The 26,954-nt window shown below is 49.3% G+C and overlaps 1 protein-coding gene across 5 annotated transcripts in view; it reads right to left on the reverse strand.

Moving 5' to 3' along the window:
- Positions 1-282: 282 nt before the first annotated feature.
- Positions 283-26,954, reverse strand: part of GSE1 (Gse1 coiled-coil protein) — a 232,194-nt gene continuing 205,522 nt past the window's right edge. For 4 of the 5 annotated variants that reach the window (XM_039502724.1, XM_039502725.1, XM_039502722.1 and 1 more), the window contains exons 5-16: positions 26,652-26,852; positions 25,641-25,832; positions 25,207-25,535; positions 23,826-24,150; positions 18,858-19,444; positions 15,653-15,765; positions 13,977-14,247; positions 12,732-12,839; positions 11,563-11,934; positions 9,024-9,305; positions 6,068-6,171; positions 283-5,100 (exon numbers count right to left, since the gene is read on the reverse strand). In XM_039502724.1, coding sequence (XP_039358658.1) covers positions 4,966-5,100; positions 6,068-6,171; positions 9,024-9,305; positions 11,563-11,934; positions 12,732-12,839; positions 13,977-14,247; positions 15,653-15,765; positions 18,858-19,444; positions 23,826-24,150; positions 25,207-25,535; positions 25,641-25,832; positions 26,652-26,852 — 3,019 coding nt within the window. In that variant the 3' untranslated portion in view covers positions 283-4,965. The remainder of the gene's footprint in view (positions 5,101-6,067; positions 6,172-9,023; positions 9,306-11,562; positions 11,935-12,731; positions 12,840-13,976; positions 14,248-15,652; positions 15,766-18,857; positions 19,445-23,825; positions 24,151-25,206; positions 25,536-25,640; positions 25,833-26,651; positions 26,853-26,954) is intronic. The other variant, XM_039502721.1, reaches the window with a different exon arrangement.

Raw genomic sequence — 26,954 nt, forward strand, 5'->3', positions numbered from 1 at the left:
GATGCTGTAACATGAGATAGGATACTCTGGACTGACTTGATCCTTCGGAAATAACAAATCCCCTGACCTATGTGTAAGCTGCTCAGATGCTTCACCCCTGCCTTAAAACAGCTTGTAGAGCCTGGGCTGGGTACTGGCTAAATGCCATGATGTAGTGTCAACCACACAATGCCTTTTCGCTTGAATCTTGTAAATAATGGTAGTGCATCGCACATGTTGTCCTTCACGCTGGATCAGTGTAACTTTTCCATCCACTAGTGGGAGGGAAAAACAATCCTTTGCCATGATTTAGGACAATTTTATTTTTTGGATGTTGTCAGAAATTACAGCAATATATTCATAAATACCTAATTACTACATTCAACAAATAATATATTACATTACAATTAATTCAAACAAGTACACTTAGAACAGGTTTAATTTTTCTTTCACAGCATCTAAACTGCCCCAGCAGGCCTGGGCTTCCTCCCTCCTCTGCCTCTCCCTCCCATGCTCTGGTTTTCACTGCTCTAGCAATTCTGCACAGGGTACATACAAATAAACACAACCAGTCAACATGACCCTTGGGGCAAGGGAGAGGGAGGGGAGTATTACTGAGACTTTTTAAGCACTGGGTCAAGAAGTTGATTAGCTCCTTTCTATGTGAGGCATGGGGGTGGAATCAACACTCAAGGTCAGGAATTGTTGCTAAGCAAAGTAACATTTTCAAACAGGCTCCTAAACATTGCCATCTGGTGGTGTGCTTGTGAACTCCCACTTTCCAGTGTATTGAAATTGATGGATAACCTGACAAGGAACTTTTTTATCATGGGCTGGGAGGGGAAACAGTGATTTAACCATAAAGTGTATTTTTCGGTGTTAAAAATTATCATGAAGTTTGTGAATTGGCAGGTAGTAGGCCAAAGGCTCGCTATGCAATCTGGTTTAAAGAACTGTCAGCCGTAAGTGCTTTTGCGTCTTAAACAGATAAGTTAAACCAAGAATGTATGTGGTTGGTTTGTTTTTTAAATGCACTTTTTGCACATGCAACAATGGCCCTTAAACACAAAGCAGTGGTAACTTCCTTTCTTTAAACGGAGCCCTATTCATTTAAAAAAGCCCTCAGTACTTAAAATGCAATTATGATTAGAAAAGTGACTCTAAAAACAGCATTATATTGCTGCTTGGTGTATTCTGAGTCATAGTTGCCTCATCTCCTAGTACCCACTCACATTTTTTTCTGCTGTCAGTCGTGTAATAGTTACAAGACAGAACACCAGAAGCTAAATTCTAGTTACCTCAGCAGCAGCATTGCAAACTAAATCCTGATGCTAGAATCTTTGATTGCGGACGGTGTATGAAGCAGGAAGGCTATGGCTTTAGTTTCACGTTAGCAGTAACCTGCCTTGGCATTAAAAATAGTCTCACTTTAAGTTGTAAAAATAGGCAAGTCTGATAACAAAAGCATCAACTAAGAGTAAATCTTTAAAAACCACATAGTATTCTAGTCACTTGCCTGCCCATAATGGCACTTTAAAAAAGATCTCTGCCCTCCGAGTGAAAGGAAAACTGGAGGCCTGTTGCTGTGAAGACATTGCTAGTCATGGAAGACAGAAGTTCCTTCATGTAAATACTTTGAAACCAGAGTGGCATAAATCAGCTCTGAAGCCAACTGTGCTGTGTAATATTTCCTGTTCTTCCTATTGTATATGTTGTTGTAGCTTTGTCTGATCTTCAATCTCCCAGATGGGAAATAGTGTCAGTCCACCAGAAAAGAAGAATCACACATGAGCAGTCATACAATTCATCATTTCAGCTTTTGGGGTAAAGCTAAATTGACACTAGTCAGTGACTGCTTTATTTTCTTCCATTTGCAAAATGGAACGGGCCCAAGATAGGCTGGAGGTTTGCTGTTTGCACTGCCCTAAATACCAACACAAAAGAGGAAAAATGTAGAATTGCATGGCTTAAATTTGGTATTAGTTTCAGCTTTCCTTTCTGGTCCTTTTCCTTGTTCATGCTGCATTACAGCCTTAGATTTATTTAATCTGATTGTCTTGGGGGTACTCCTGGGGGGAGGAGGAAAAAGAGCCTTCAATGTAGAAACTGTAGCAGGGTTGCACTGGGGTGTTTGTAGGAGCTATGGCTAAAGGAACATCATAGCCTCTACATGCTGCATCTGACAACAAGTTGACGTTACTTAAATAGTGGTCTGTGGAATTGCTTTTCCTTGTTCTGTCCTCATTGTTTCGCTCTGGCTAGCCCCTCAATCATGAGCCATGCAAGAGGGTGAAGTAGCTGTCACTGCCATCTGACAACACGTAGGTGCAAAATCTTCTAGGAATGCAATAGGCCAACCCTTGCCCTGCCTGAGATGTAGTGGGGGCAGCATGAATGTTTCTTCTGAAGAACAGCAATAGACTCAGGCTTTGTCTACACTGGAAACTGAACGACAAAACTTTTGTTGTTCGGGATGTGTGTGTGTGTGTGTGTTTTTTACACCTCTGAACAACACAAAAGTTCTGCAGACAAAAAGCGGTGGTGTGACCAGCACTTCGTTGGCAGGAAAGCTCTTCCGCCGACAAAGCTACTGCTGCTCATTCGGCGGGGAAGTTTTTGTCAGTGGGAGAGCTCGCTCCTGCTGCTAAACAGTGGCTACACTGCGCTGCGTGCCTTTCAGCAGTAGGGCTGTAGTGGCACAGCTGTGTTGCTAAAAGGTGTGTAGTGTAGACATAGTCTAAACTGCTTGCCTTTCAAGTGTCGACTGTTAGAAACCTAAAGCAAATAACATGGAGACAGAAGGCCATGAACCTTGTCCAGAGTGTGTTGTGATTCCTAGAGGCTCTTTTTCCACGCCAAGTGCTTCACTGTTCCAACAGAACAGGTTTCTGTCTTCCAAAATCTGCTGTTGAAGGAGACCTCTCCAACTAAGTCTAGAGACAACAGTAGTATGTAGATTTTGATCAGAGATGTTTGTGATACTTTTGCCCTCATCAACTATCCCACAACTCCTCCCCTCAGCTACAGAACATTTACAGTAGCTGTTTAGTAGGGGAATGGGATATGTACACCTATAGCCTTTCCTGTCTAATTTACAGCTGAAAACGAAGAGCCTGTTAGTGCTGTTCCTCCTGCTGCCACTTCATCTTAATTTAAGATGAACTATTCCTGATAAACATGCACAGCAAATGCTTTATGAGGAAACACCTAATGCACTATTACTAGCGGCTAGGAAGTAGGGGAAGCAGAAGCCTATTACTCACAGTATCCCTCACCCATCTAAGAAATTAATAAAAAACAAAATCAATTCCTGTGCACTGCTCCAAAAAGACTGAATTTTGCCAGCAGCTGCCCCCCAGCTGCTTACAAGGAATAGAGCTCAGCTAGGTTAGGGCTAACCAAACTGTAAACTGAACTTCAAGCCAGCTCTCTGGGAAAGAGGTCCTCCTACTTCACAGAACTGTTATTGAGGAATAACTACCTGGAAGAGACAGGGCAAGCTGGGAGAATTTCTACTTCCTCCTTCCTATTCCCACTGGTGTTTCTCATGTGAGTAAAGGACGGGAAATTCAGCTCAGTCTGCACTGCTTCCTCTCCTGTCGTTCTCTAACACCTCATTGCTAACACAAGCAGTCTCCCCCCCCCATATAAAACATTTTCTAGATTACTTGTCAGAGCGCTGAAAGACATCAGTAACGCTGAATCATAGACCCAAACAGTTCACTTAGTTCCTGAACTTTTGTTCCCAACACAGACTTTTCCACTCCCTTCCCCATTTAGTAGCAGCTGGTCATATTTGTAATGTAACTTTTGAAGTGCTTGAAGGGGGGAAAAAAAATCAGTGAAAGGGCAGTAAGGAATAATTAATTCCTGGCCTTTTAGTAACAGAATTTTCTGTACCAGTAACTGATGCTACACAAAGCAAAAAACAGAAGTGATAGCACATGCCCCAGTGGAAAGCTTTTTTTTTTTTTTTTTTTTAAATTCTTTTAAAACACTTCAATATTTTTCATGTCCTGACCAGCAGCAGTACAAACACTAAAAGCAAGTTATTTTGCCAAAAAAAAAGCAGAAACATATTAAAAATGGCAAGCTTTTTATAACAATAATTAAAGTAATAAAAACATACAAAACTTTTTAAATATATACACAGTACAAGGCTGAAGCACCTTTTTTGACTTTGTTTTTTTTTTTAATTGCAAAATCGTTTTGAGTTTGTATGAAAAGTTCACCCACTAGGGTATGTAATTTGTCTCTCTCTCTCTCTCTAGGTGTGTGTGTGTTGTTGTTCTGTACATTCCGCTCCCTACCCCCCAAAACAGTAATAAAAAGGTACCTTCGGTTTGTTTATTCACTTTATTTTTTATAGCGAAGTGCATTTCCAGTGGAAAGCCTGTTGTTTAGGGAAAGGCTCAAGTTCTGAAGCTGTGTTGGCTCCTTCCAGGACTTGTTATTCTGCAGATCACTACCACAGCTTTCCATATCTGAGATACACAGTTCATTTGCTTTCCAAAGTGTACCCCAACTTCCTCTTAACACGAGAGACACCATCTTCCCAATGAAGAATAGGCAAACCCCATGGTACAGTAGTTGGACTAATATGGCAACAAAAGAATGATTTTGTGTGTGGACAGCACCCCCTCTACAGGGAGGTGGCTATTAGTGTTGTTGATGAAATCTTATCAGATTTTTAAAAAAATAATTAAAAAGTGGAGGGGAAGGAGGAAAAAAAGCACCCCTCATTAAAATTAAACAGAATCTAGCCTTCATGGGTGGGTTGCTTGCAGAATTGCAAAGATTCAGTTGCATTGAAGTCAAGATAGAGGTGGGTATTTTTTCTGGATCCCATAATCCTTTGCTCCATGCATGGCACATTCTCCATTTATATTTTAGCTTCAAACCTCCCAGTGAAAAATATTAAATATTCAAGGTAATAAAATAGATTATTATTTCTATACTATATGTTCAGCCTAGTGCAAGGGAGCGTCACCTGGGATATCCCTTGAAATAACCCCTAGACCACTGCATTGCAGGCAACGCAAGGCACTTTCTCAAGTGATCTAGTTCGGCCTGAAGTCGCTCCCTTTCCGAGACAATCTTCTGCTTCTGGTTCCTTAGTTCCTGTAAGGGAATAGGAAAAAACAAAGTGAAAAAGGGGCCATTGACATGCTGGTATGTGCATGTAGTGCCTCTCTCCCCGCGTGTGCATCTATGGGGGATATATTATGCTCTTCTGCAGGGGGAGGCCACTGGGCTTGTTGCAGTCAACATTTGGGTGGTTTGGTGGGCAGATGGAAACGACAGCAAAGTTGGATCAAATCATAAGAGCTGATTCTTCTCTCATGCTGGGGTAGTCCCGTTGAGTTCCCCTGAATAAGTGAGCTTATTTTTTCCTCAAACTTTGTGCCATCTGTATTTTTCTCAGCACGGTTCCTTCTTACATTTGTCCATCCTACTGCCTCATAGCTCCTGCCCTAAGAATGGAGATCCTGATATCCAGCCTTGGCTGGAGCCAGCCCATGTCTTTTTCCTGTGGTGCAGAGGTGGGGAACCCTGCAGCCAGCTTTTCAGTGGGCCAGACAGGAAACTAAAAGGGATGGCAAAACTTGTACTGCTGCATTTAAAAAATCCTACACGTGTTATAATAAACCTACTGCCCTGCACATGCTGAATTCCTATTGATTGAGGGCACTGAGCAAGCACAGAGAATCACAGGGGAGCAGTTCTGCCCTACAAATTTATAGGTTTGCACAGACTCTGGACGGGTCTCCTTTCATGCTGCTTACAGTGACCCTGTCTGCAGGATACTTGCTAGTGCATTTTTATTCCAGAAGATGCTGTATACACATGGGCAGTAGGTCATCTGAGAAGCTGCTATTCGATACCGGTTTTTACACCACACTCATCACCATAGTGTCTGAGTGCCTTCCAATAGGGCAATAAGCAACACGACTACACGTGTCATGTGTTTGTTCTCTTGTTCTCACCTGCACATTCCCAAGGGCAGACTCCAATTTGCCTCTACTGGGGTTCCAGTAGGTTCCCCCCCACCCCCTTCCCCGAGCATGTCAAATTGTCCATCGCTCACCGCCATGCTGTGTGACAGTTGCTCTGCAGTCAGACTGAGACTGTAGTGCTGAGCCTCCAGCCGTCGGCACTGTGTCTGCAACACTTGGCGTTCCAGGTTTTGTTCTGCAAGCAAATGAGCAACAATCAGCCTTGCTTGGTATCATCAAAATATCTGGCTAATAGCATCTCTGGTATGGCTAGTCATTCCCACACCAGGCTCCTGAATTCTCACCCTTGAGGCTGGCCTTCTGAAACCTCAGAAGGTCACTGCCAGAGGTAGGATGTCAGACGTGCCAGTCTGCTCCAGCATGGACCTCTCAACCTTCATCCACCACTACTGAAATGTTCTCACCATATTATGTCATGGAGATTAAAGACACCACCACTGTAGCCAATGATAAACTGTGCAGCAAACTACATAACCTCATGGATGGAAGAGTCCTCCATATCTTGGCCTTTTCGCTAAAATTTGTGCGCCATGCTGCAATGTTCCTAAGGTGTTCATTTGTGCGTTCACCAGAAATGACCATTGGCATTCTTTAAACCAAGCACTGGCACACTGGACAGATCTGTAAAAAGTTAAGGCAGGACACTTGTTGCCAGATTCTCTCCTATTCCAGCAGGATTAACTCTGCCCTTCCAACTAGATTAAAATAAATTCCAGGCAGTTTACAGTGCCTCTAGAATGCAGCATGGTGCTGGTTCCAGGCTTACTGCCTCTTCAGAATGTAGGCCCAGCTCCTAAAGGTGTTTAGACTCCTATCTTCCATTGATTTCAAATGTGCTCAGTTTGCATAAAGGAAGGATTTTTTGAACTGCCACTCATGCAAATACAGCCTAGGATCTGAGAGACAAGCTGGGTTCTTTATTGCTTGTGCATCATCAACTAGGTGCTTAAAAACCATGGGAATGGAGAACAGGCTCTGCAGCTGGAACAAAGATTCCATTGATGGGTGAGCCAATATATAGCATCCAGCTTCCTCCCCACAGCTCTGTTGCCTCTGCAAGGCTAACAGGAGTAAAAGCTTATTATAGCATCAGACAGGAGTCCGAATATATACAGGGAGCAGAGCTGTTGAGAGAAGTCCATTTTCCCCCTGTCATTTTTCTGACTCCACACTTTAATCAGAGACTCTGTCTGCTCTGTGTGGAGTTTAACCATCCAAAACCACTTTTCTTAAGGCAGGACTGTACTCCTGTCCAAAACTCCTCCTTCCATGCGCAGCATGCTTTGAGCCAGATGACTACCACCGTCCATGGCAGAGGTAGCTCCATTATAGTGGTGCTGTTGGTGCAATACTTTGGGATCCTCCAAGATGAAAGGCTCTCAGGAATGCAAACTAGTACCATCATTTTCTAAAGGAAAGTAAGAACTGATCTGCAGGACAGCCTGATGTCAAATAAAGGGTCCACAGCTTATGGAAAAAACACCGCGGAAGCTCCTTTGAGAAAGCTAACGGCACCTTTCAGTTTTCTAAAAGACAATTTAAACTGTATTCATAAGGATCTGAGTAAGTGAGATGTAATTAACTTCCAGGGTATCAGAAACATTATTGGTCTTGCACACTAACAAAGGATTTATTGCCGTGATAAAATGAGAGGGGAAGCTAAAGCAGCCGATCCACTGGAGGCTGTTCAATATTTCTATCATCTTATCAAGAACACAAAGAATAATCAGAGCGCCGGAAAATAAAACAGCATGTAGCAAAATTTGTGCAGCACTGAATGTGTGGAGCATTCATAGGTGTTCATAGGTTAGCCAGCTGTATTGACGCTGAAAGGTTGCTGTGTATTTTTGATAACCATCTAATCACGGAGGACTAATTGCAGTGGCATGAACAAACACCTGAGTCTTAAGAGCTGGAGAATCAGGTGGATACCAAAGATGGGTGCTGTGGAAAACGGATTAAATTAGATTCACCAATAATGGTAAAAGATGCCTCAATCCTATTTCAGACTCTGAGTTGCAGCCTACACATGTATTTATAACTGCAATAAATTAGGGAAAGACTTGGTGATCAATCTGCATTTGTGTTTTCCTGAGACTTGGCTCCAGCTCGCCATTTGGTAATTAGCCGTGTTGTAATTCCTGAAGTGTCTCTCTCCACAGATGAGACTGACAGCCCTTAAGTGAAGTGTTGTTCAAAAGAAAATGACTCACAGCCCCTTGGGTGCAGTGCATGCCAGTGGTTGAGCTAGCTGATTGTTTTGGGGCACAGTGGAGGGTGCACCAGGTCACTGTTTGACACCTGTATGGCATCTCCATTGCCAGCTTGAGGCGGTGCATCGGTGGGGTTATTTTTAGACACATTTCAAGAATATAAAGCAGGAGACTAAGGAGAAAAACATCAAGGGGTTTTGCGCTCTTGAATCCAGACTCCATTTCCCTGTGCAGCCTTACAGACACTGCTCTAAGGTGCTGGGTCGTATTAATGAATTTTCATACACACCTGTCGCCTTTATGTCTATCCTCTGCTAATTAACAGCCTTATGCTTTTCCACAGCCCCTTCCGTCGGAGGATCTTAAAGTGCTCGACAGATGTGAATAAATTTGCCTCACCTGTGAGACTGATCTGTTTTTAATCCCCATGGTACGGCTCAGGAAGCTAAAGCACAGAGTAACATGCCCAAGGTCCCAGTGGGTCGATGGCAGAGCCAAGGCTCGAACCCAGTGCGCTGAGAAACTACTAGGCACAGAGCAGTTCTTATCATTAGTAGAAAGAGCACAGTCAAGCAAGCAACTGCAGCAACAGGGACAGCAGTAGCCCTGCTAGTCCTCCACTCCAGCTGAGGTTGAAGTTGGAAGTTTCACCAAAATGCCACCTTCTCCTCTTACACGACAGAAAATGCAGTGATGTGCGCACCCTCTGAGAGGGTAGCAGAAATACCATACTGTCATTTATAGGACTGAGACCTCCAGGTGACAGGAGGGCTTGAAATTGCCTCGATGTCCCATTTGTAATCTTTTCCCTTACCTTCTATATGTTCCTGATAAGCTTCGAAGATTGCCTCGATCCCCTGCCATTTAGGTCTAGGGTACTCCTCTTCCTCCTCTTCTTCCTCCTCCTCCTCTCCCTCTGAGTCAGAATCCTTGTCCTGTTCGGGTGGGATGAGCCCCTTTCGTGCCAGTGGGGTGTCTTGCTGCCCGTTCTGTTGAGGCAGCTGGACCCTGCTTGAGGTCTGAAGCTCAGGAATGTTGTAATGGATAGAGGTGTCAATTTTGTGGTTCTGCTCTGCAGTAAGTGCTGCTGCACTTCCTGGAAGCAAGACAGGAACAGAAAACAATCAGCCAGAACTAAAGAGAAAAGAAGACTTCTTATGTCCTCAGAAGCCATTTTAAACTAAACAGGGCACAGTACTGGAAAACATCTCAAGGCCCGGGCCAGCGCGGATAGTCGACATGAGCTAATTCCCCAGCTCCCACCTGCGATCAGCCTAATTTCTGGGTGTCAAAGCATGCCCTGCAATGAAGTATATTAGGACTGATTTTCCAACCCTGGCCTCCATCTGTGTGCATGCACCTGCTCTGCACTAACACCTATGCACACAGGTGGACATGCACAAGTGGGGGCAGGTGCTGAAGCTCCGCTGACAATCAGATTCGTAGCAGTGTCTAGTTACTGTACCAGGCGGCCACAAAGGCTAAGAAGCTTGACTCTTCATTTGCTGGAGACAAGAGGCATGTGGGAGCTGGGGTGTGGCTCACCTGGCCACTAGTGTCTGATCAGAATTCTCTGTCTCCCTGCTTGTGAGGAACAGGCTGACCCTGACTGTCCGGGCAACCCCTGTGGAATCACGCTGGATAAATCTAAGACGGATGAGTGAATGAACTCTATGCACTTGCATCAGTGTGAAGAGAATGTCAAATGCAAGGCTGCAAATTCCCTTTCACACCCTTCGTAACAGAAGGTGCAGTAAGTGCAAGAAAACTCTCCTCACAATCCTGTTCTAATCCTCACCCTCTCCTGATGGCACACTTGCCTGGAAATGTGTTACTGCTTTTCTACAATGCTACAACTATTTTGTGTATTACAGTAGCGCCTAGTGGCCCCTAAGCTCTTTAGGGTGAGATCGTAACTGGCCAGGTAAGAGACAGAGCAGGAGGAACAACAGAGGTGCAGAGAAATGATGTGACTTGCCGTAGGTCATACAGTAGGTCAGTGGCAGAGTTGGGACTAGAGTGCCAGTCTCTTGCCTGTCAGTCAAGTGACCTAATCACTGAATGTGTGCCCTTAACATAGGCTTCTTATTTAAAAACATTTTTTGATCAGGTTGCATTAACAAATATGCGGCCCTTGGGTTATTAATTCATCTATAAGATTAACTTCTCTTCCTCGGTGTTGGAGATGTCTTCAGTAGATTTTAATGCAGGGGTCGGCAACCTTTCAGAAGTGCTGTGCCGAGTCTTCATTCATTCACTCTAATTTAAGGTTTTGCGTGCCAGTCATACATTTTAACATTCTTAGAAGGTCTCTTTCTAGAAGTCTATAATATAGAACTAAACTATTGTTGCATGTAAAGTAAATAAGGTTTTTAAAATGTTTAAGAAGCTTCATTTAAAATTAAATAAAATGCAGAGCCCTCTAGACCAGTGGCCAGGACCCGGGCAGTGTGAGTGCCATTGAAAATCAGCTCGTGTGCCGCCTTCGGCACCCGTGCCATAGGTTGCCAACCCCTGTTTTAATGGCTCTCTGAGCCAGTCATTGCATACATTTATGGCCCCGTACTGTCTACATTATTTTTACGCTGCTCCTCTCTGCTTTCTTAATACTTTTTTTTAATTTTCTGTTAACAGCTGCTCCCTACACACTGTAGTAACTTTACTTCTGCCCACTGAAATTAATGAGCTTTTCAATAAGTGAGCCATATTTTCAGTGCCTCTCATGAAGTTCCCATATTTTTACCTCCTACTGTAATTGTTCAGGCTGTTTCAGTGATGGGAAAGCACAGATGTATTCATAATTTCCTGATACCTTCCAGAAACAGGTTGTGCTTCATGCTTACATTGAGTACCCACATGGCTGGCAGTCAGATGTGCTTTTCTCCCTTCCCATAATGGTCATTTCTAAAACTCTTTTTCTAGAACACGTGAGAGACTAAAGCATGGCTGGAATCATTGTCATTATATCTGTACCAATAGCCAGACTTTCTAAACTAATGCCCACATTTTTACATGCGCAAGTTTTGCACGCACTTTTATTTCAGGTCTAGGTTTTTGTGCACACAAGCTCCCATGTATATGTGCAGATGTCCTTTGTGTACACAAACTGGAGGTTCTGATGTCCAAATACCTGACATTGTACAAGCAAATAAAATGTAGCCTCTATTCAGGATCTGCACCTGTATAGGTGAGGAAAAAAGTGTGCATGCAGAATCGTACACATGCAAAAGTCCGGACACTTGTTTTAGAGCTTAGATGGAAGCCTCATGGAGACTTCTGTGCAGTGCTCTTATTTGTACACATATACCGTTGCTGTCTCCCCGTCCATTTCCCCTCTGGGTCTATCCCATTACCTTTGTGCTTCTGCAATGCTTTCTGTGTGGACTGCAGCACAGACTCGTGAAACTGATGTGCAAATTCCTCAGCTATGAAGGGCTCCCATGGCTTATTCTTCCCATTCATGCTGTGAGAGAGTGGCACCGGGACATCCTTAGGCAAAGGGCCCCTGACATAATTGAATATGCTCAGGCTCTTCTTCCCGGTGTGCCCATCGTTCAGCCTGGGCTTCTCAGCAGAGACCGGAGCTGGTTCCTTGGCCCTCTGGAGCTCGTGCGGTCTCAGCTGTTCTAATCTGCTGGGCTCCGATGTCTTTTGAGTGTCTGGCAAGGAGGCGGTGATACCAACAGGTTTATCTGAATCCACAGGAAATTGCTGCACCTGGAGCTCTTTGGGAAATAAACCATAACAAAGTTACTACTGGTGCTTGGGACTGATTCGGAGGAGACGCTTGATTCGAATGTCCCTGCGTGCCCTGAGGCGTTACTGAATGGCCGGACACATCATGGCTCTGGGGAAGGCTCTCACGCTGCCCTTTGGTTGATTTGCTGTTTTCTAGAAGGTCCATTCACACAGCACGGGATAGATCTTCCTCCAGCTGGCTGGGCTGGAAGAGAAATCCTGCGCCAATAGTCGGGTGGGCCTGTAATGCTAAAGGACCTCTAAAAAACCCCAGCAGATGCTGCAGTTGCAGCACTGCACCTTGGACTGTCTGGCCCATGACTGTGCACAACTGCCCCGCAGGGCTCCCCAACTGGGCTCTGCACATGCTGTAGAGGCCCTTTGAAAATCTGACCCAGGAAGTGTTTCAACACCAAGCCTGCCAAAGGCCTGACCCTCCCCTCTCCATCACTTCAACAAACTCTGCATTAGCCAGTTACTGGGAAAGCCACCTGTCTGTCTTTGGAGGAGGGGGGAATGGGCAGAATGACAGGCGAACGTTGCCCATTAGATCCAGTTCAGTTATGAAGAGGTTATTGGTTGGACTCAGCTCTCCTCTCGCTCATGCTGGGGTAATTTCACTGACCTCAAAGTAAAACCAGTCAAAGTACGAGAATTATCAGGGCCCCTAGGTGCGCACTCTTTAGTCCCTATGATCCAATTCTCAGGAGCACCATGGAGGTCTGTCCATCGGCTCCATCCCCCTTTTCTCCCCTCCCATCAGCTCCTCTGCCCTGCTGCTTACCAGCTGGGGTGAGACTGGGACTGTCCCGCGGGGAGCTTTTCACCACCACTGCTGCTGTCGCACTTTTCTGCTTCATGGCATGGAGCATTTCCACCAGTTTCTCTTTATCTGTGGGGTGGGAAGCGGAGATTTAGTGCAGCCGTTGCCCATTGGAGCAGAGATAAGTAGGAAGATGCCGCAAGCAGACAGCACAAGGGCAACTTTCGGCTTTGCAAGTGCATACATGGGAAATCAGTCTCACCGGAGTTATAGCACACAGACATGAACATGGCACCTGGCCAGCACAGGAACATCAACTGATTTCTGCAGTTGCTACAAATCAGAGCCTGCAATGGGCATTTTGCTTAACTGGTAGGAAGTCACTGCTTGTGCCCACTCAACAGCATACGGCACTATCCAGAATCCGGGTGGTGGTGGTGAGCATGGGGTTACTGATGCTTCCTGTATCAGCTTAGCTGATATCCAGACCTGTTGAACAACAGGACACGGAGGGCCCTGTGTGTTGGCTCCAGGTAGCGGGTGGCTGCCTGGCCAGTGGAGCCATGCTACTCTCTTGCAGCACTGGGCAGACTCCCCCCAGGCTGCTGATGGGTTGCACGGCAGGTCATGGGAGAGATGAGGCTCACGACTGGACTGAAAATTAAACATTCCTTTGGATGCCCATTTCTATCACACTAGCTGGGGGACGCCCCAGCACCACAGGGTTTCATTCCTGGGTGGTGGGGAATGCCCTCATTTTGCTCACCACAACCAAAGCACAGACCAGGAACAGGGTGGGCTGGATCTACCGGAGGAGCAAAGCAGCTCCACCCAGCCTGCAGCAGAATGAAAACCTTCAAATCAAGACTTCAGTGGGCATCTTCAACTCAGACTAGTGACACTTGTCCCAGAAGTTCAGGACCTGCCTTGCAGAGGTGCTGAGAACCTGCAGCTCCCCCAACTAATGGAACTGGGGGTGGGGACCGGAGGTGGTACTTTGCTTGCTCATCTCTTAGGAGGGAAGTCACAGCACCATGAGGCAATGCATCATCACAGGGCAAAAGACCATCACCATGTTGTGTCTCAGAAGTTCATGGAATGGAGACATTTCTCCTAGTGCTGCGCTAAAGCCCATGGCCACCAGCTTTGTGAGCTCCCCCTCTCACTCATACCATAGTGACGGGGCTGTATATGTACCTAGAACCTCATCTGCAGAAGCCAACACACCACATCCCTCCCCACTGGCCTGCACGGATCAAGCCGTACCTTTCCTTTTCTCTGCACTGATGTGAGTCAGGTTGAAGATGGTCAGGAACCTCTTCTTCTCCTCGAAGTTGGGGCTGTTGTTCATTTCGTCGGGGCTGTAGCGTGTGGAGAGTGGGAGCCGCGGTGAGGGCGTCCGACGTTTGTTCTGGACCGTGGGAGGGGATGGACTCCTCTCCCTCAGCATCCTCCGCCTCTTCCTCCTCTTCTGAGTCAGCAGCTCCTCCTTCTGCTGCTGGGTGGTCAGGCCAAAAAGCTGCAGGAACTCCAATTTCTGGAGTTTGGCAATGGGAAGAGCCACATAAATGAGTAGTTTCAAAGCTCAGTGGGACTTTTCATAGAATATCACGTTTGGAAGGAACCTCAGGAGATCATCTAGTCCAACCCCCTGCTCAAAGCAGGACCAATCCCCAGACAGATTTTTTGCCCCAGTTCCCTAAATGGCCCCCTCAAGGATTGAACTCGCAACCCTGGGTTTAGCAGGCCAATGCTCAAACCACTGAGCTATCCCTTCCCGCTGAACAGTGAAGAACAGCTGAACAGTGAAGAACCTGCTGCTGTCATGTTTCCCTGTCATATATTTCTCTATCTAGCTAGGTTCATGGGGGTATAATTCCATGTACACCACACTGCTTTCTGGGGGCGCATACGCAGTCTGGAAAGGAATCCATAATACTAAAATCAATGGCATGGGAAACCCAGCGTCTTTTAAACAGAGAATGAGCTGTTCAGTTCCTCCCAAACCACAGATGTATAAGCCATCCGGAAAGGGGACAGGATTGGTGGCCAACCTAAATGCTGAAGACAATTCCGCTTGAATCAGCCTGTCAGCAGGGAGCACGGAAAGTGCACCACTGTGCTTGTTCAGAACAGAGAGCTGCAGGCTAGTGATCCAGACATGGGACTGGAAGGCAGACTTCCGAGCACGTCTCCTCCTGTTGTTGTTATTAAATATTTATAGTATGGGAGCACCCAAGGCCCCAGTCAGGACTGAAGCCCCATTGTGTTAGGTGCTGTACAGACACAGAAAAGAGACAACCCCTGCCCCGAAGGACTTGCAATTTGAAGACACAAATAGACTAAGGGTAAGGGAAGGTTATGGCTCCGACACTGTCTCTCTCTACGGCCCCGAGCAAGTCACTTTACCTCCCTGCCCGATGGGGTAATAAATCCTCACTCCCCTGTCTCACACAGGTAGTCAGTGTTGGTGAAATGCTGTGAAGATGATTAGTGTAGAGGGCCTCTTCCAAAGGCTGGCAAGGGGCTAAGCAAGCCGGGGCTAAGTCTCGGGTACAGTGAGAGGACGATGATCCTACAGCCCCTTTTCTGAGCTGAGAAAAGCTCAGTCTCTCCTCTGCATCAACCCTCTGAAACCCCTCACTGTATCTGTCCACCTCGCCCAGTCACCGTCCTTGTCTGAAAACACCCCTTCCATCCTTTCACTGGCTGCTGCTGCTACTTACTTACCTCCGCAGTGGGAAAGGTTTGAGAATCTATACAGAGCAAAGCCGCAGTGTCCTCAGTGGTGCTCCTGGGCTAGAAACATACCATGGCTGCATCCTAGCCTGCTCTGCCCCATAGTGCCCAGTGACCATATAGAGTCTGAGCTGGCACCTCACCCATAGGACTGGCCACAGAGGCTCAAGAGTAACCTCAGCAGGAGCAGCCAGCTGGCGTACCTCCGAGGAAGTATCCAGCTTCAGCGGGGGCTGCTCGGCAACGCACCGGAGATGGGCTCTCACTTCCTCCTCATCACTCTCATCGTAGGAGTCATCCAGGTCATAGTAGTAGCCTGTGCGTGAGAGACGCAAAGTGGGACGGTGAGGCCAAGAGGCGGGACAGACAGCTCCCCCCTCCCACCAAGAGAACCCGCCAGAGCTCCATCAGCTCAGACTTGGGTGGCTTGCGATGAATCCCAGCCCAGTGACACGCCGGGAGGGCTCAGCAAGCAGGCCTGGAAGAATTGCCCAGCTCTCAGAGCTTGTGACTGGACAAAGGGCTCCCTGCAGGAACCGTTTTCAGCCAGCTGTGTAATTCACGGAAGCGGCTGGCTGTACCCTCAGGGGGCTGAAGGCCATGCCATGCAATAGGCCTACAAGTGCATTTCAGTCCGTCTCCCTGGGCCCATTACACGGGGAAAGGAACAGTCCAGGGTATGTGTGCATGTACCTACGTCACTACCTGAACCACACAGGGTGCCGGGGTGACTGGCAGCAGTTTGGGTTGCATCTGTGATGCGTGGGGAATATATTCTCTACGTGCCAAAGTCTCATAGAAAGCCTGCTTTTGAAATGTTTGAAAGAGGCTTTAAGCTATCACTGGTCCTTTATTCATAAGCCTCCACCTGGGAAGCACAGCTGCTTTGAGTACCAGGAAGGCACGTGGCCAGGATTTGGAGGCAAAAGTGGGGAATTATCACTAATAAATCTCTACAAATTCACCACCAAATGGCTTTTCTCTCTGGAATAATAGCACATAAATGGCTGAAATCTTGGGACTTGTCACAGGCTAGCAGAATGTGCTGTGGGTCCCAATGGAAAGCTGGGAAGTCCCCTTCCCAATGGGATAAAGCTCCTATTTCTAGTCTTGATGAGTGGAGAATCGGTGAGTTCTCAGACCACTGCTGGCTCAGGGCTTGTCGATCCTGGGGCTTGGTCCTTTTGGTTTTGGAGTGGGAGGAGACAAAGAATAATTTCCCTGACAGGCTGTTGATGGGTTTGTTTTTCATATAAATGCAGCTGTCTGAGGCTGCTCAGTAGTTGGACATGTTACAAAGAATCCCAGGGGAGGGAGATTCATGATTAGAGACACAATTTATTGCAGCATGTGCAACTACGATGATTGTGCACTGGTCATTTGGATGTACAGTCATGGTAATTGAATATGCAGAATAGGCATGTGTGTCTGTGTGCTTAGACAGGCTTGTGTGTGTGATCATATTAGCTGATCTTTCAAGATTATTTCCTGCCGACAGAAGAACATCCAAACTAAACTGACACCCCACACTTGAGCAATACACTGGGAGCTGATTTTGATCTGCAGATGAGATCAGAATCCCTGCATATGAGGAGGAGCTCCCCGAAGCCAATGGCCTTCCCCAGTGTGAGATGAGACTCAAAGCTCTGCAGCTGCCAGCTCCCCACTAGTGTGGTTGATAGCCCATGCCCCTCCCTCAAGCATTCGGAGTCACATGTAGAATTTGCAACACATTGGGTCTGCAGCATCAACAGTTGTTCAGATTAAACATCTGCAACCTTGCAAATCGGTAACTGCTCCCTGCCTGTCACAAGAAAGCAGCTTCTCGGATATGCCCAGCCAGGTCAGTGAGGAGTTCAGGCCCTGTTGAATAGCCTCAGATAAGGATGTCCTCCTGGGTATGTGGAAGCGATGAACTACAAGGCAGCCTTCTTCAGGGAGGGGGTGGAGTGGTGTATCTCATTTTTATGGCAGAAGCATCTGTGCACTGCAGGAGTGACCAGCGTGCCGCCCTGGCACAGTACCCAACGTCGCAGGAGACAAGGCTCACATGCACGGCAGCGTAGCAGCCTATTGTGCCGTCAGCTGCTTCCACTAGCTCCAAAGAGTTAATGGGCAGAGGCAGGAGGTGGACCAAGTGCAGAGCAGAAATAACCAAAAGGGAATAGAAGAGAACTGCAGCATGCCGGCGAGCCAAGAGCCAGCCATCTGAGACACTGCATGTGTCAGCAGCAGAGACAGCAGCAGCCTGGAAACAGTTGCACTCCGAGCCTCGGCTGAGAATGAGTGTGTCGCTCCCATACCCCAAATCCCCCTCTCCCCACCGCAGAGCAGTCTCCTCCCTCTGTTGTTCCTATCCCTGCTTGTACAGTCCTATTAATATTTAAAGCCATCTTATTAGCCTCAGTTCATCATTTATTAATTGGGCATGTCTGCAGCGGAGGATTTACAGAGCTGCTCTGATTTGGCTTTCAGCGTGATTTGCATAGGCAGTGGGAACAGCAGTGTGGTCTGTCTGCTGGCAGAGGTGTCAATTAGCTCCCTGGGAGAGACACGACCCCACTACCAGGGCTTGTTCAGAATCAAAAGGTGTTATTGTCTTTATTTAATTGTCTTGGACAATACACACACGCACACACTCCCCCCCCACGGAAGTGAAAATGCTGCTGCTGCTTTACTGTGTTTGGAGCAGGATTCACAGCCCTGAAAACTCCAGTCCTCTCTTCATCTCCAGAGCAGGGCCAATGGCAGTGCTGCCTGGCCAATGCATTTGGCCCCCGTCTCAGAGGAACCCCCTCTAATGAACACGGCCCATTCAATCTTTGTCTTTCACATGGACACAGAGAGGGGTGCCAGTGAGAGCCAGCCATGGTAGTGGGTGAGTGAGAGACAGAGACTTGTTCAGCAGGAATTGGACTAAGATATCCCCATCCCGAATAATTTCACGCAGGCCACTGATCAGCCATCAGACAGTCACAACTTTCATCCCCTGCTGACCCCAGCTGGGTTTGAGCCTTTGCTCTAGAGGTTAAGGGCTCTGCAGCTCATTTCCAATTCCCTGATCCATCCAGTTCCCCCTGCTCAAAGCTACAGCCCTTTAGCACTGCTTCCGTTTGTTTCTGTTCTCCGAGCTTGTCTACGTAGGACGTTACTGCGCGACAAGCCGGGCTTTGAATCTACCGGCCAGGAGTGGGCTTTGGCTACTACTGTTTGTAAAGCGTAGCAAGTCAAAGCACCCTCCTGGCCTATTTGTGCAGTGCCGCACAGGGTGCTGTGGCACAGCAAGCTAGCGGGCTGTAGATTCACACCCTGGCTCACAGCGCAGCAGCATCCTGTGTAGACAAGCCCTCAGTGAGATGTCATCTTCAGCGCTGAGCCTGGGAGGGACTCCTCAGTGCAGGCACTCACCTTTCTCCCTGGCTTCTCTCCGCCTCCGCTCCTCCAGGTCCAGTTTGCTGACTAGTTTACGGTGTTGCTGCAGGAACTCGTCATAAACGTACATGGGGTCATGGGCCCTGGGCAGCGGGTGCCGGTACGGTGAGCTAGGCTTGGCCTCAGCAAACTGCCCCGTCTGGGAGAGCGATGCCCTCTGTTGGTTAAGGATGGTCTGTGTGGACTTTTCCAGTTCTGCCAGGAAGGGCCCATGGGAGAACCCACCATGTTCCGACGCCCCAGGCTCCCTGGCAGGCTGGTATTTGTCCAGTGTCTCTCTCTTCCTGGCCCCTTCATCCAGCTTCTCGGGGCAATATACTCGTTCCACCTTCACCAAGGGGATGGCTTGTCGGCTGGACTCGTATTGGGCAGGGTGGGCTGCATGGAGAGAGTGATTCTCCTGGATCCTGCGCGGTTCCATGTTGTTCTCCAGCAAGGACACTGGGTTCCAGAGCGAGGTGGGCACTGGATGATGCTGAGGTTTGGGAGAGATGAGTGGAGGGGGCCCTCCAAAGTGCTGTGGTTGGTCTCGGCCACTTGGCTCATGGCGGTTTGGTCCTGATCTGCAGAAACAAGAGACCCACAATAAGTTAGGGAGGTGTCAGCAGCATCATAGAAGCAACAATTTTGGTGCCACTGGGGGACACTTGAATAAATGTCTGCTAAGAGGAGAGCATAGCAGTCAGGCCCTGCCACTGTCACCCAAAGCAGACCTCACAGAAGGAAGCTGCTCTCATGCTGCTCATCTGCGTCCTTTCACATTGCTCCTGGGGGGGAGAGAGGCTCACATTCAGTAACGGGTCTGTGTGAGCAAGTGCATTTCAGGGCTCCCTGACACCAGCATTGGGAGCCCCTACACAACACCAGCAACAGGAGAGCTTCACGCTCATTTCCTTCTTAACTTTACCAGAAACATTCAGCTTTCGTTTTGGTTTTAAGGGCCAGATCATCAAAAATGATAGGTGCAAAAATGCATGTGCAATTCCTCACCTAATCTACGCAAGCAACTGGCACATCAGTACAGCCACACGGGGTGATTGCATTGCTGGCCCATTTGATACATCTGTCGGCATTGGTCACCCAGTTGGCATCCCCCCAGTGGGAACAATGGGCCCGTTTGCACACTTAACTTTGATAAATGCAGCCTTAAGAGCTCTTTAGAGGGGTGTGATTTCTCCAGGTGAGGAAACAATAGCCCGTGACCTGTAAGGACTAAGGGCATGGCTACACTTGCAGATGTAGAGTCCTGGGATTAAACCAACCCTCAGAGACCGCAGCAGGGAAAGCGCTGCCATGTGTTCACACTATCAGCTGCAAGCGCACTGGCGTGGCCACATTAGCTGCTCTTGCAACGCCACAGAGAGCAGTGCATTGTGGTAGCTATCCCAGTGTGCAAGTGGCTGCAACGTGCTTTTCAAATGGGGTTGAGGAGTGTGACAGGGAGTGTGTTATGTGTATGTGAGGGGAGAGACAGTATGTTTTGGGGGGCAGAGAGTGTCAGCATGCTGTCTTGTAAGTTCAGACAGTGGCAGGGAAAGGGGGAAACCCTGACATCAGCCCCCACCCCCCGCCTCTCTCTCTCTCTTACACACACACACACACACACACACACACACACACACACACACACACACGCGCCTGCCTCTGCAGCAGGAACATTCCACAGTGATGGTTTGCTTTGTGTCCCAGAGCAGATAAGCATGCTCACTGTCAGAAACGGAGCTTTGAAAGGGAATAGTCACATGCCTGCAGCCCAGTTCAAAACAATGACCAGAGTGGCCACTTGACTTCAGGACTTTCCAGAGGCCAATCACAGTGCAGTAATGCAACACGCCATCCACACTGACACCCTGGCGTTTCAGCCAGGGCGCAGCAAGGTGGAGGTGGATTACCAGGGGCACTCCAGCTGCGGAGTCCAGGCGCTCTAAGTGCCTTACCAGTGTCGACACCTCAGGAGTTAGGGTGCCTGGGGCTGATTTAATGTCCTCTAACTTGCAAGTGTAGCCAAGCCCTAGGACACATCTTGGGCCTCCCAGGGGAATAGCCAAGAGATGGCAGCAGGAAAAGAGGTATTCAGATTATGAAGGCATTTAACTCTGGGACGGAAGAACAATTCCCTGCTAAACTGCATCTTCAAGGCTTGATAACCAGATAAAGGGCCTTCAGACTGCCTCTGAATGCAACTGGCACGACATCTAGTGGTCATTTGGTTAACTGCAGCGGATAATATACAACTGTGGAAGGCATTCACGTTATGCATAGACCTACTCCATTATCAGCTGTTGCAGGATGCGATTACTGCGTGATAATGCATAAGTGAACTGGGAAGAACTGAGGTGGCATAGTTACCCTTGATGCCTACAGAATTTGGGGAGTATTTAACATGTGACCAGTTTGTCAGTAATCAAGTTCCTCTCTTTCTGATTCATAAGCGTTAGTCTGAATTTAGCCCCCTTTTTGGGTTAATGAATCATTTGTAAACTGATCCGGAGTCTCCCTCAATGGCTTTGTTATTTAGAAGCATTTGATAAGCAACTGGCCTAAAAAACAAAGTTGTGGCTCAAGGCTGTTTGCAAACAATACACACTTTGTTATTGGTCATCTAAGTCATATGAGACGGTATTTTCTTGCCCAGATAGGACACGCTTTCTGGTTCTTAAACACCTGGCTATGAAACTCTCGGATCCACAGACATTTCCCCAAATACCTGCTGGTCAAGCCCATGGATCCTAACCAGCTAAGCTTGGCACTTTTATTCATCAATTGCTTGTTTAGCTACCTGACCCCCCTAGTTGTCAATTCCCCTATAGATACCTTACTTCCAGCCCACGGCTCTGATCATGCCTCAGGATCGTTGTTGGTGCGCTGCTGTGCTCGCATGGAGCTCTGTTCAATGGGGATCCGCACAGAAGCAGCAGTTTACCTGCGTGGGTCCCAACACAGGACCCAAGGTGGTAAATCTACTTTTTAGCCACCTACAAACCACCAGATCCAGCCTCTGCCCAGGTTCTGCTGAACAAAGGCGAGGAGGTAGGGGCATGGCACTCAGCGCTCTAGAAGCACAAAGGGAACGACACTGTGAAACCCTTCTTAAGTAACCGGCAAAGGAATAAAACTGTTAGCAGAATAAATATTTCATGCACTGAAGCTGTGCATTTAACAGTTTTCCACTTCAGAGCCCTGGACCTCCGTGCACTGAAGCATCAAGTTCAGATCAGTGCTACAATTTATAGCGCAGCTGCCACGGAGCTGTGGAAAGCAGAGGTACAGACACCCACAGCGAGCAGGAGACAAGCCTCTTCCACTTCCTACCTAGAGTGCTTCCCCCCTGCCAGCATGCATGAGCGCTGTAGGCCTATCTAGTATAGATCGATCCTGTGCTAGCTACAGAGCTCTGGAAAAATTGGCCCATGTCACAGCAGCCTGCTTGTTTAATAGACTTTTAAGAAGGCAGGGAAGCAATGTGCATTCAATCCGACATGGCAAGGTAGCAGGGCTTCTTATTCAGTCATGATGGACGTTAACCGGCTCGACTGACATCTCAATTGTCAAGCATGAGTGAGTCCTCTTCAAGGGAGACGCAGCACCGCTGCTGAGCAAGGCAGATTAGCACCCACACGCTTCCTTGTGACCGTTCCAATGCAAGCCTCCCCACCCAGCCAGCCTGCACTTGGGGAGAGGTGGAGGGAGAAGAAGCTCTCAGCCCCCACGCAGACACATTCTGGTCCATATAGTGGAGGTGACCTTGAGCTACTTGCTTGGGTTTGGGGAGGGATGAGAATGTGGATGTGGAGAGTGAAATGAGACGTCGCCATTGTGCAGCCCTGCAATCTGCTCCCTATTATACCTGATTAGTTTAGCTAATCCCCTTGATACCCAAAAATGACAATGGAATCCAGTGGCACGACTGGCTGAGCCAGCGGCGCTTAAGTGCTCAGCCACAGAGCAAGAAAGGCAGCATCAGTCAGCCCCAAAGTGGCAGGGTTACAGAGAGGGGCAGTCACATCAGGAGGCATCGAAGGAGGCCGCATGCTGCTCTGACCCCTTGTGATTTGCTGACCTGCTCCCAACGCCGAGGGCTGACATGCCGCTGCAAGGTAAGAGGGGTGCTGCGCTGCAGGGCTGGGTTGGCACGCAGCTTGCAGGGGGCTGGCCGGGATTCCTGGCTGTTCAGGAAGGCAGGCTACCATATTGAACTCCCCACTGCATCCAGGGCTCAGCTGACGCCTGACAGATGGAAGCGCTGATGGAGCACTCGGACCTGGAAAGAATCTGGACTCTCTCTCATTAAATAGCAACGAGATTTTGCCCCTGTATTTACTGGGACTAAAGGTAAATGCTGGTGAACGGTGCCACACTGACAGGCCTGCAGCCCCAGGACTCCGGTTAGCCCCAGAACAGGTCCGAGGCGGGGCAGCAGCGCACGCTGCTTCCTCCTGCCCTGCCAGGGTGCCTGAATCCTAACCTTGGAGGAGCTGCCCCTCGGGGGTGCCGTGGCTCACTTCCCCTGCAGTCTGAGGGTTTTCATACTGCCAGCAAGGGTAGCAATTAGCAACATCTAGTCACTAGCAACTGGCCTGAGGTCACCAGACTTATCTCGTGCAGGCCACTGAGCAGCTGTCAGGAGATATTAAATTGCTGTCACTGCCAGCCCAGGCCAGATTGGAACTAGTGACCTAAAGGGGAAAAACTCTTTAACCCATTGCCCATCCCTCTGAGCCAGCCCATCCCTATGAGAAAGAGGCTCTGCCAGCCTTTCATGGTAGCCCAGCTGCTCAGACACAGCACAGAGCCCTCTTAGGTGGACTGAAGCAAAGCTGTGCGCTTCCGGCCAAGTCAGCAGTTGCCTCCTGAATCACACAAGCCAGGCCTGGCTGCTCTGCTCCTCCGATTCCAGAACTCCAGAGAGTCCCTGTCCATCCCAGCACTGGAGTCAGCCCTTACCTGGGGTTCTCTGGCCGGTGCTCAGCTTCCGGCTGGTTCGGCGGCCGCCCGATCTCCAGGTGCTGCTCCAGCACTTGCTGCCGGAACTCCGACACCTGGGACTGGCGGTCTTCCTTCTCCTGCCGCAGCCGACGCTGGCGCGCCAGCCACTTCTCCTCCTCGTTGGTGCGCTGGATGAGAAGAGCCGTGGCCGCGCTGCTCCCGGGGAGGGGGAAGACGCTGTGGCTGGAAATGAGGCTGGGCACGGGATGGTGGGAGGCGGGCGGCTGGTGCAAGGGGTGCTGGACGGGCTTAGGAGTTGGGATGGTCGCATCCTTGGTTTTCTCTGCAGGAGGAAGAGGATGCACTGCCGTCAGGGAGAACTGTCGCCTACTCTCAGCCCAGCCAATCAGTTTGCAGATGATAGGTGGGCAACTAGGTGCAGTGTTCATTACATGAGGCAGAGCAATGGAAACGGTCCCCAGAACTCATCCCTGCTGGAAACCCAGCACCCCAACACAGAGACTACTAAGAATCCAACTAACGTGCAATGACAGCCAGGACTGGCAGCTGCAAGATGTAAGCTTTAGCCTTGACCTCACCACAGGCTTCCCGGGGGATCTCGGTCAATACCCCTTTCTGCCTCATCTGGGGGTTGGGAGGCTAAATTCACCTGTCTGTGGATTTCAGGGATGGAGGGGGCTGGAGAAGGACAAAGCTTTGGTACATCACTAGTGTCTGGAAGCTGCCGGGGGCAAGCCTATCCCATCCTGTAGTCAAGAGCAGCCCGTCTGCCCAGAAATGGCTCAGCAGGAACCAAGAGGAACCCGGTAGCAGTCATTTGCACTGGGGCAAAATCCTGGAGCACAGGCTGGTTTGTGACTCCCTATTGCAGGGGTAGGCAACCATAGCATGGGTGCCGAAGGCGGCACAAGAGCTGATTTTCAGCGGCACTCACACTGCCCGGGTCCTGGCCACCGGTCCAGGGGGCTCTGCATTTTAATTTAATTTTAAATGAAGCGTCTTAAACATTTTAAAAACCTTATTTAATTTACATACAACAATAGTTTAGTTCTATATTATAGACTTATAGAAAGAGATCTTCTAAAAATGTTAAATGTCTGACTGGCACCTGAAACCTTAGATCAGAGTGAATAAATGAAGACTCGGCACAGCACTTCTGAAAGGTTGCCGACCCCTGCACTATTGGCTGGGTTGAGTCTTGCAGTGAGCTTCCAGGTGAACTCAGTGCAAAGTCCCAGGGCTGCGGTTCTCACAAAAGGCCCATGCGAAGGACAGGCCCCAGGGAAGTTACCAGTGGGGCCTGGTTCAGCTGTGCCTGGGAGAGCAGCCAGCCCGGAGTGCTCCACGCCAGGGCTCTGCGGCGCATGGGGGGAATTACCTGGTCTGTTTGGCGTCAGCTGCTCGGCTGGTTTAACACGCTCCTCTGCTGGATGGCTCCTCAGCCCGTGCAGCTCTGCCACCGGCAGAAATGGGCTCTCCATGGCTTTGGCCAGGTTCATCTCCTTCTCCCGGGCCCTTTCTCGTTGTCTCTCCAGCTCTCTCTCCCGCTCCCTCTCCTTTTCCCGCTCCCGCTCGAGCTCCTTCTCCCGCTCTCTCTCCCGCTCCCGTTCCTTCTCCCGCTCCCGATCGGCTTCCCGCTCCCGCTCCTTCTCCCGCTCCCTCTCGCGTTCCCTCTCGCGCTGCCTCAGCTCCTCGTCCATCTGCAGCCTGGAATCACCAACAGAACAGCAAAGTTAGCATCTCTACGGGCCTCCCCATCCTCCCGCCCCCAGGGGCTGCATACGACCTTACACGGGACATGGAGCCCTTTACCTCTCCGCGGTCAGACTGGACATCCGCTCGGACTGAAGGGCAGAGAGCGACGAGTGCGGCAGCTCGGTGGGGTACCTCACTCCCGACAGATGGAGGTGCATGGCTGAAGGATGAAGAGGTGGGAGCGAACCAGGGGTTGGGATCGGGTAGAAGGGGGACCGCAGGGCCGAAAGGCAGTAGGAGTCATCCATCCTGGAGAGAGAGAATGGGTCAGGTTGAAAGGCCGCACAGCTCCCCTCTCCAGCTGGCAGCAGAGGCCAGGAGCATGTGGCTACTGAAGGGAAAGCACCTGCTGTGGGAGAAGTGACTTCACGTGTCTGGCAGGCTCCTGTCAGTCCCCCAGGGATGGGTGTCCCGGCCTGACTCTACCACTGCAAACTGTCCGGCAGCTCCTCGGAGGCCTCTCCCAGTTCGGGTTCAGGCCGGCTCCCATCACTGCCCCTCTCCCGACCTTCCACAAGCCCACCTGTGGAAAGCCATGGCTCCACGCCAAAGAAACTGTACGGTACAAGCACCGGATGGGCCCTCTGGCTCTGGGGAGAAGCTAAGCACAGCCAGCTTAGCAAGAGATTTCCCAGCATCCTTTGCCTGCCAGGGGGACCTGGACTCTGTGCTGATCTTTCCTTTATCTCTGGCGAGGGGATAATGAAAGGGGTTTCGGCACTGCTCCCAGCAGCAGAGCAGATACAAGCCTGCCATGAAGGGTTCACACTCAAGGAGCTAGTTACCAGCCCAGCCGCAGGAATCCCCGCTGCTGTGGTAAATGACCTCCCTGCAATGCCTTATTACCATTGTACTGAAGCACCCGGGGAACCATCAATTGTGGATAAAGTGTACTTATTTCTGCGTGGCTTCCAAAGCCGACGCTAGGGTAATTGATTGCACTGCTCTGCCTCAACCCACGGCCCCCGCAAGGTTTGGTGAGCAGCCACTGTCGGCTGGATGCGTGGAGAAAAACAATCACTGCGCAGCCCCTAGCAGACCCTCTCTCCCCTGGCCTCTGATGCTTACCTGAAGGCTGGGTGAGGGAAGGGGTGATGGGCCAGGTAGCCGGGGTGGTAGTAAGCGGCGGCGGTGGCCGGATCCAGGCTGATGGGCGGCAGGGAGGACATACGGAGTTCCTCGGCGGTGTGGTAGGGCCGGAAGCTCCGCAGGTAATCTTCAGTGACCGCGCTGGGAGGCACCACATGGTGTACAGGCCGCTGAAGGCTGCTGGCGGGGAGGGATGGAGGGAGAGTCGGTGACCTTCCCAATCCAGGAGATTCGCAAGCCTCTGGATGGCCTCATTAGCTTGGATCTTGGGGGGGGACTGGG

This window comes from Mauremys reevesii, linkage group 16, assembly GCF_016161935.1.
Source record: "Mauremys reevesii isolate NIE-2019 linkage group 16, ASM1616193v1, whole genome shotgun sequence".
Classification (NCBI taxonomy): domain Eukaryota; kingdom Metazoa; phylum Chordata; order Testudines; family Geoemydidae; genus Mauremys; species Mauremys reevesii.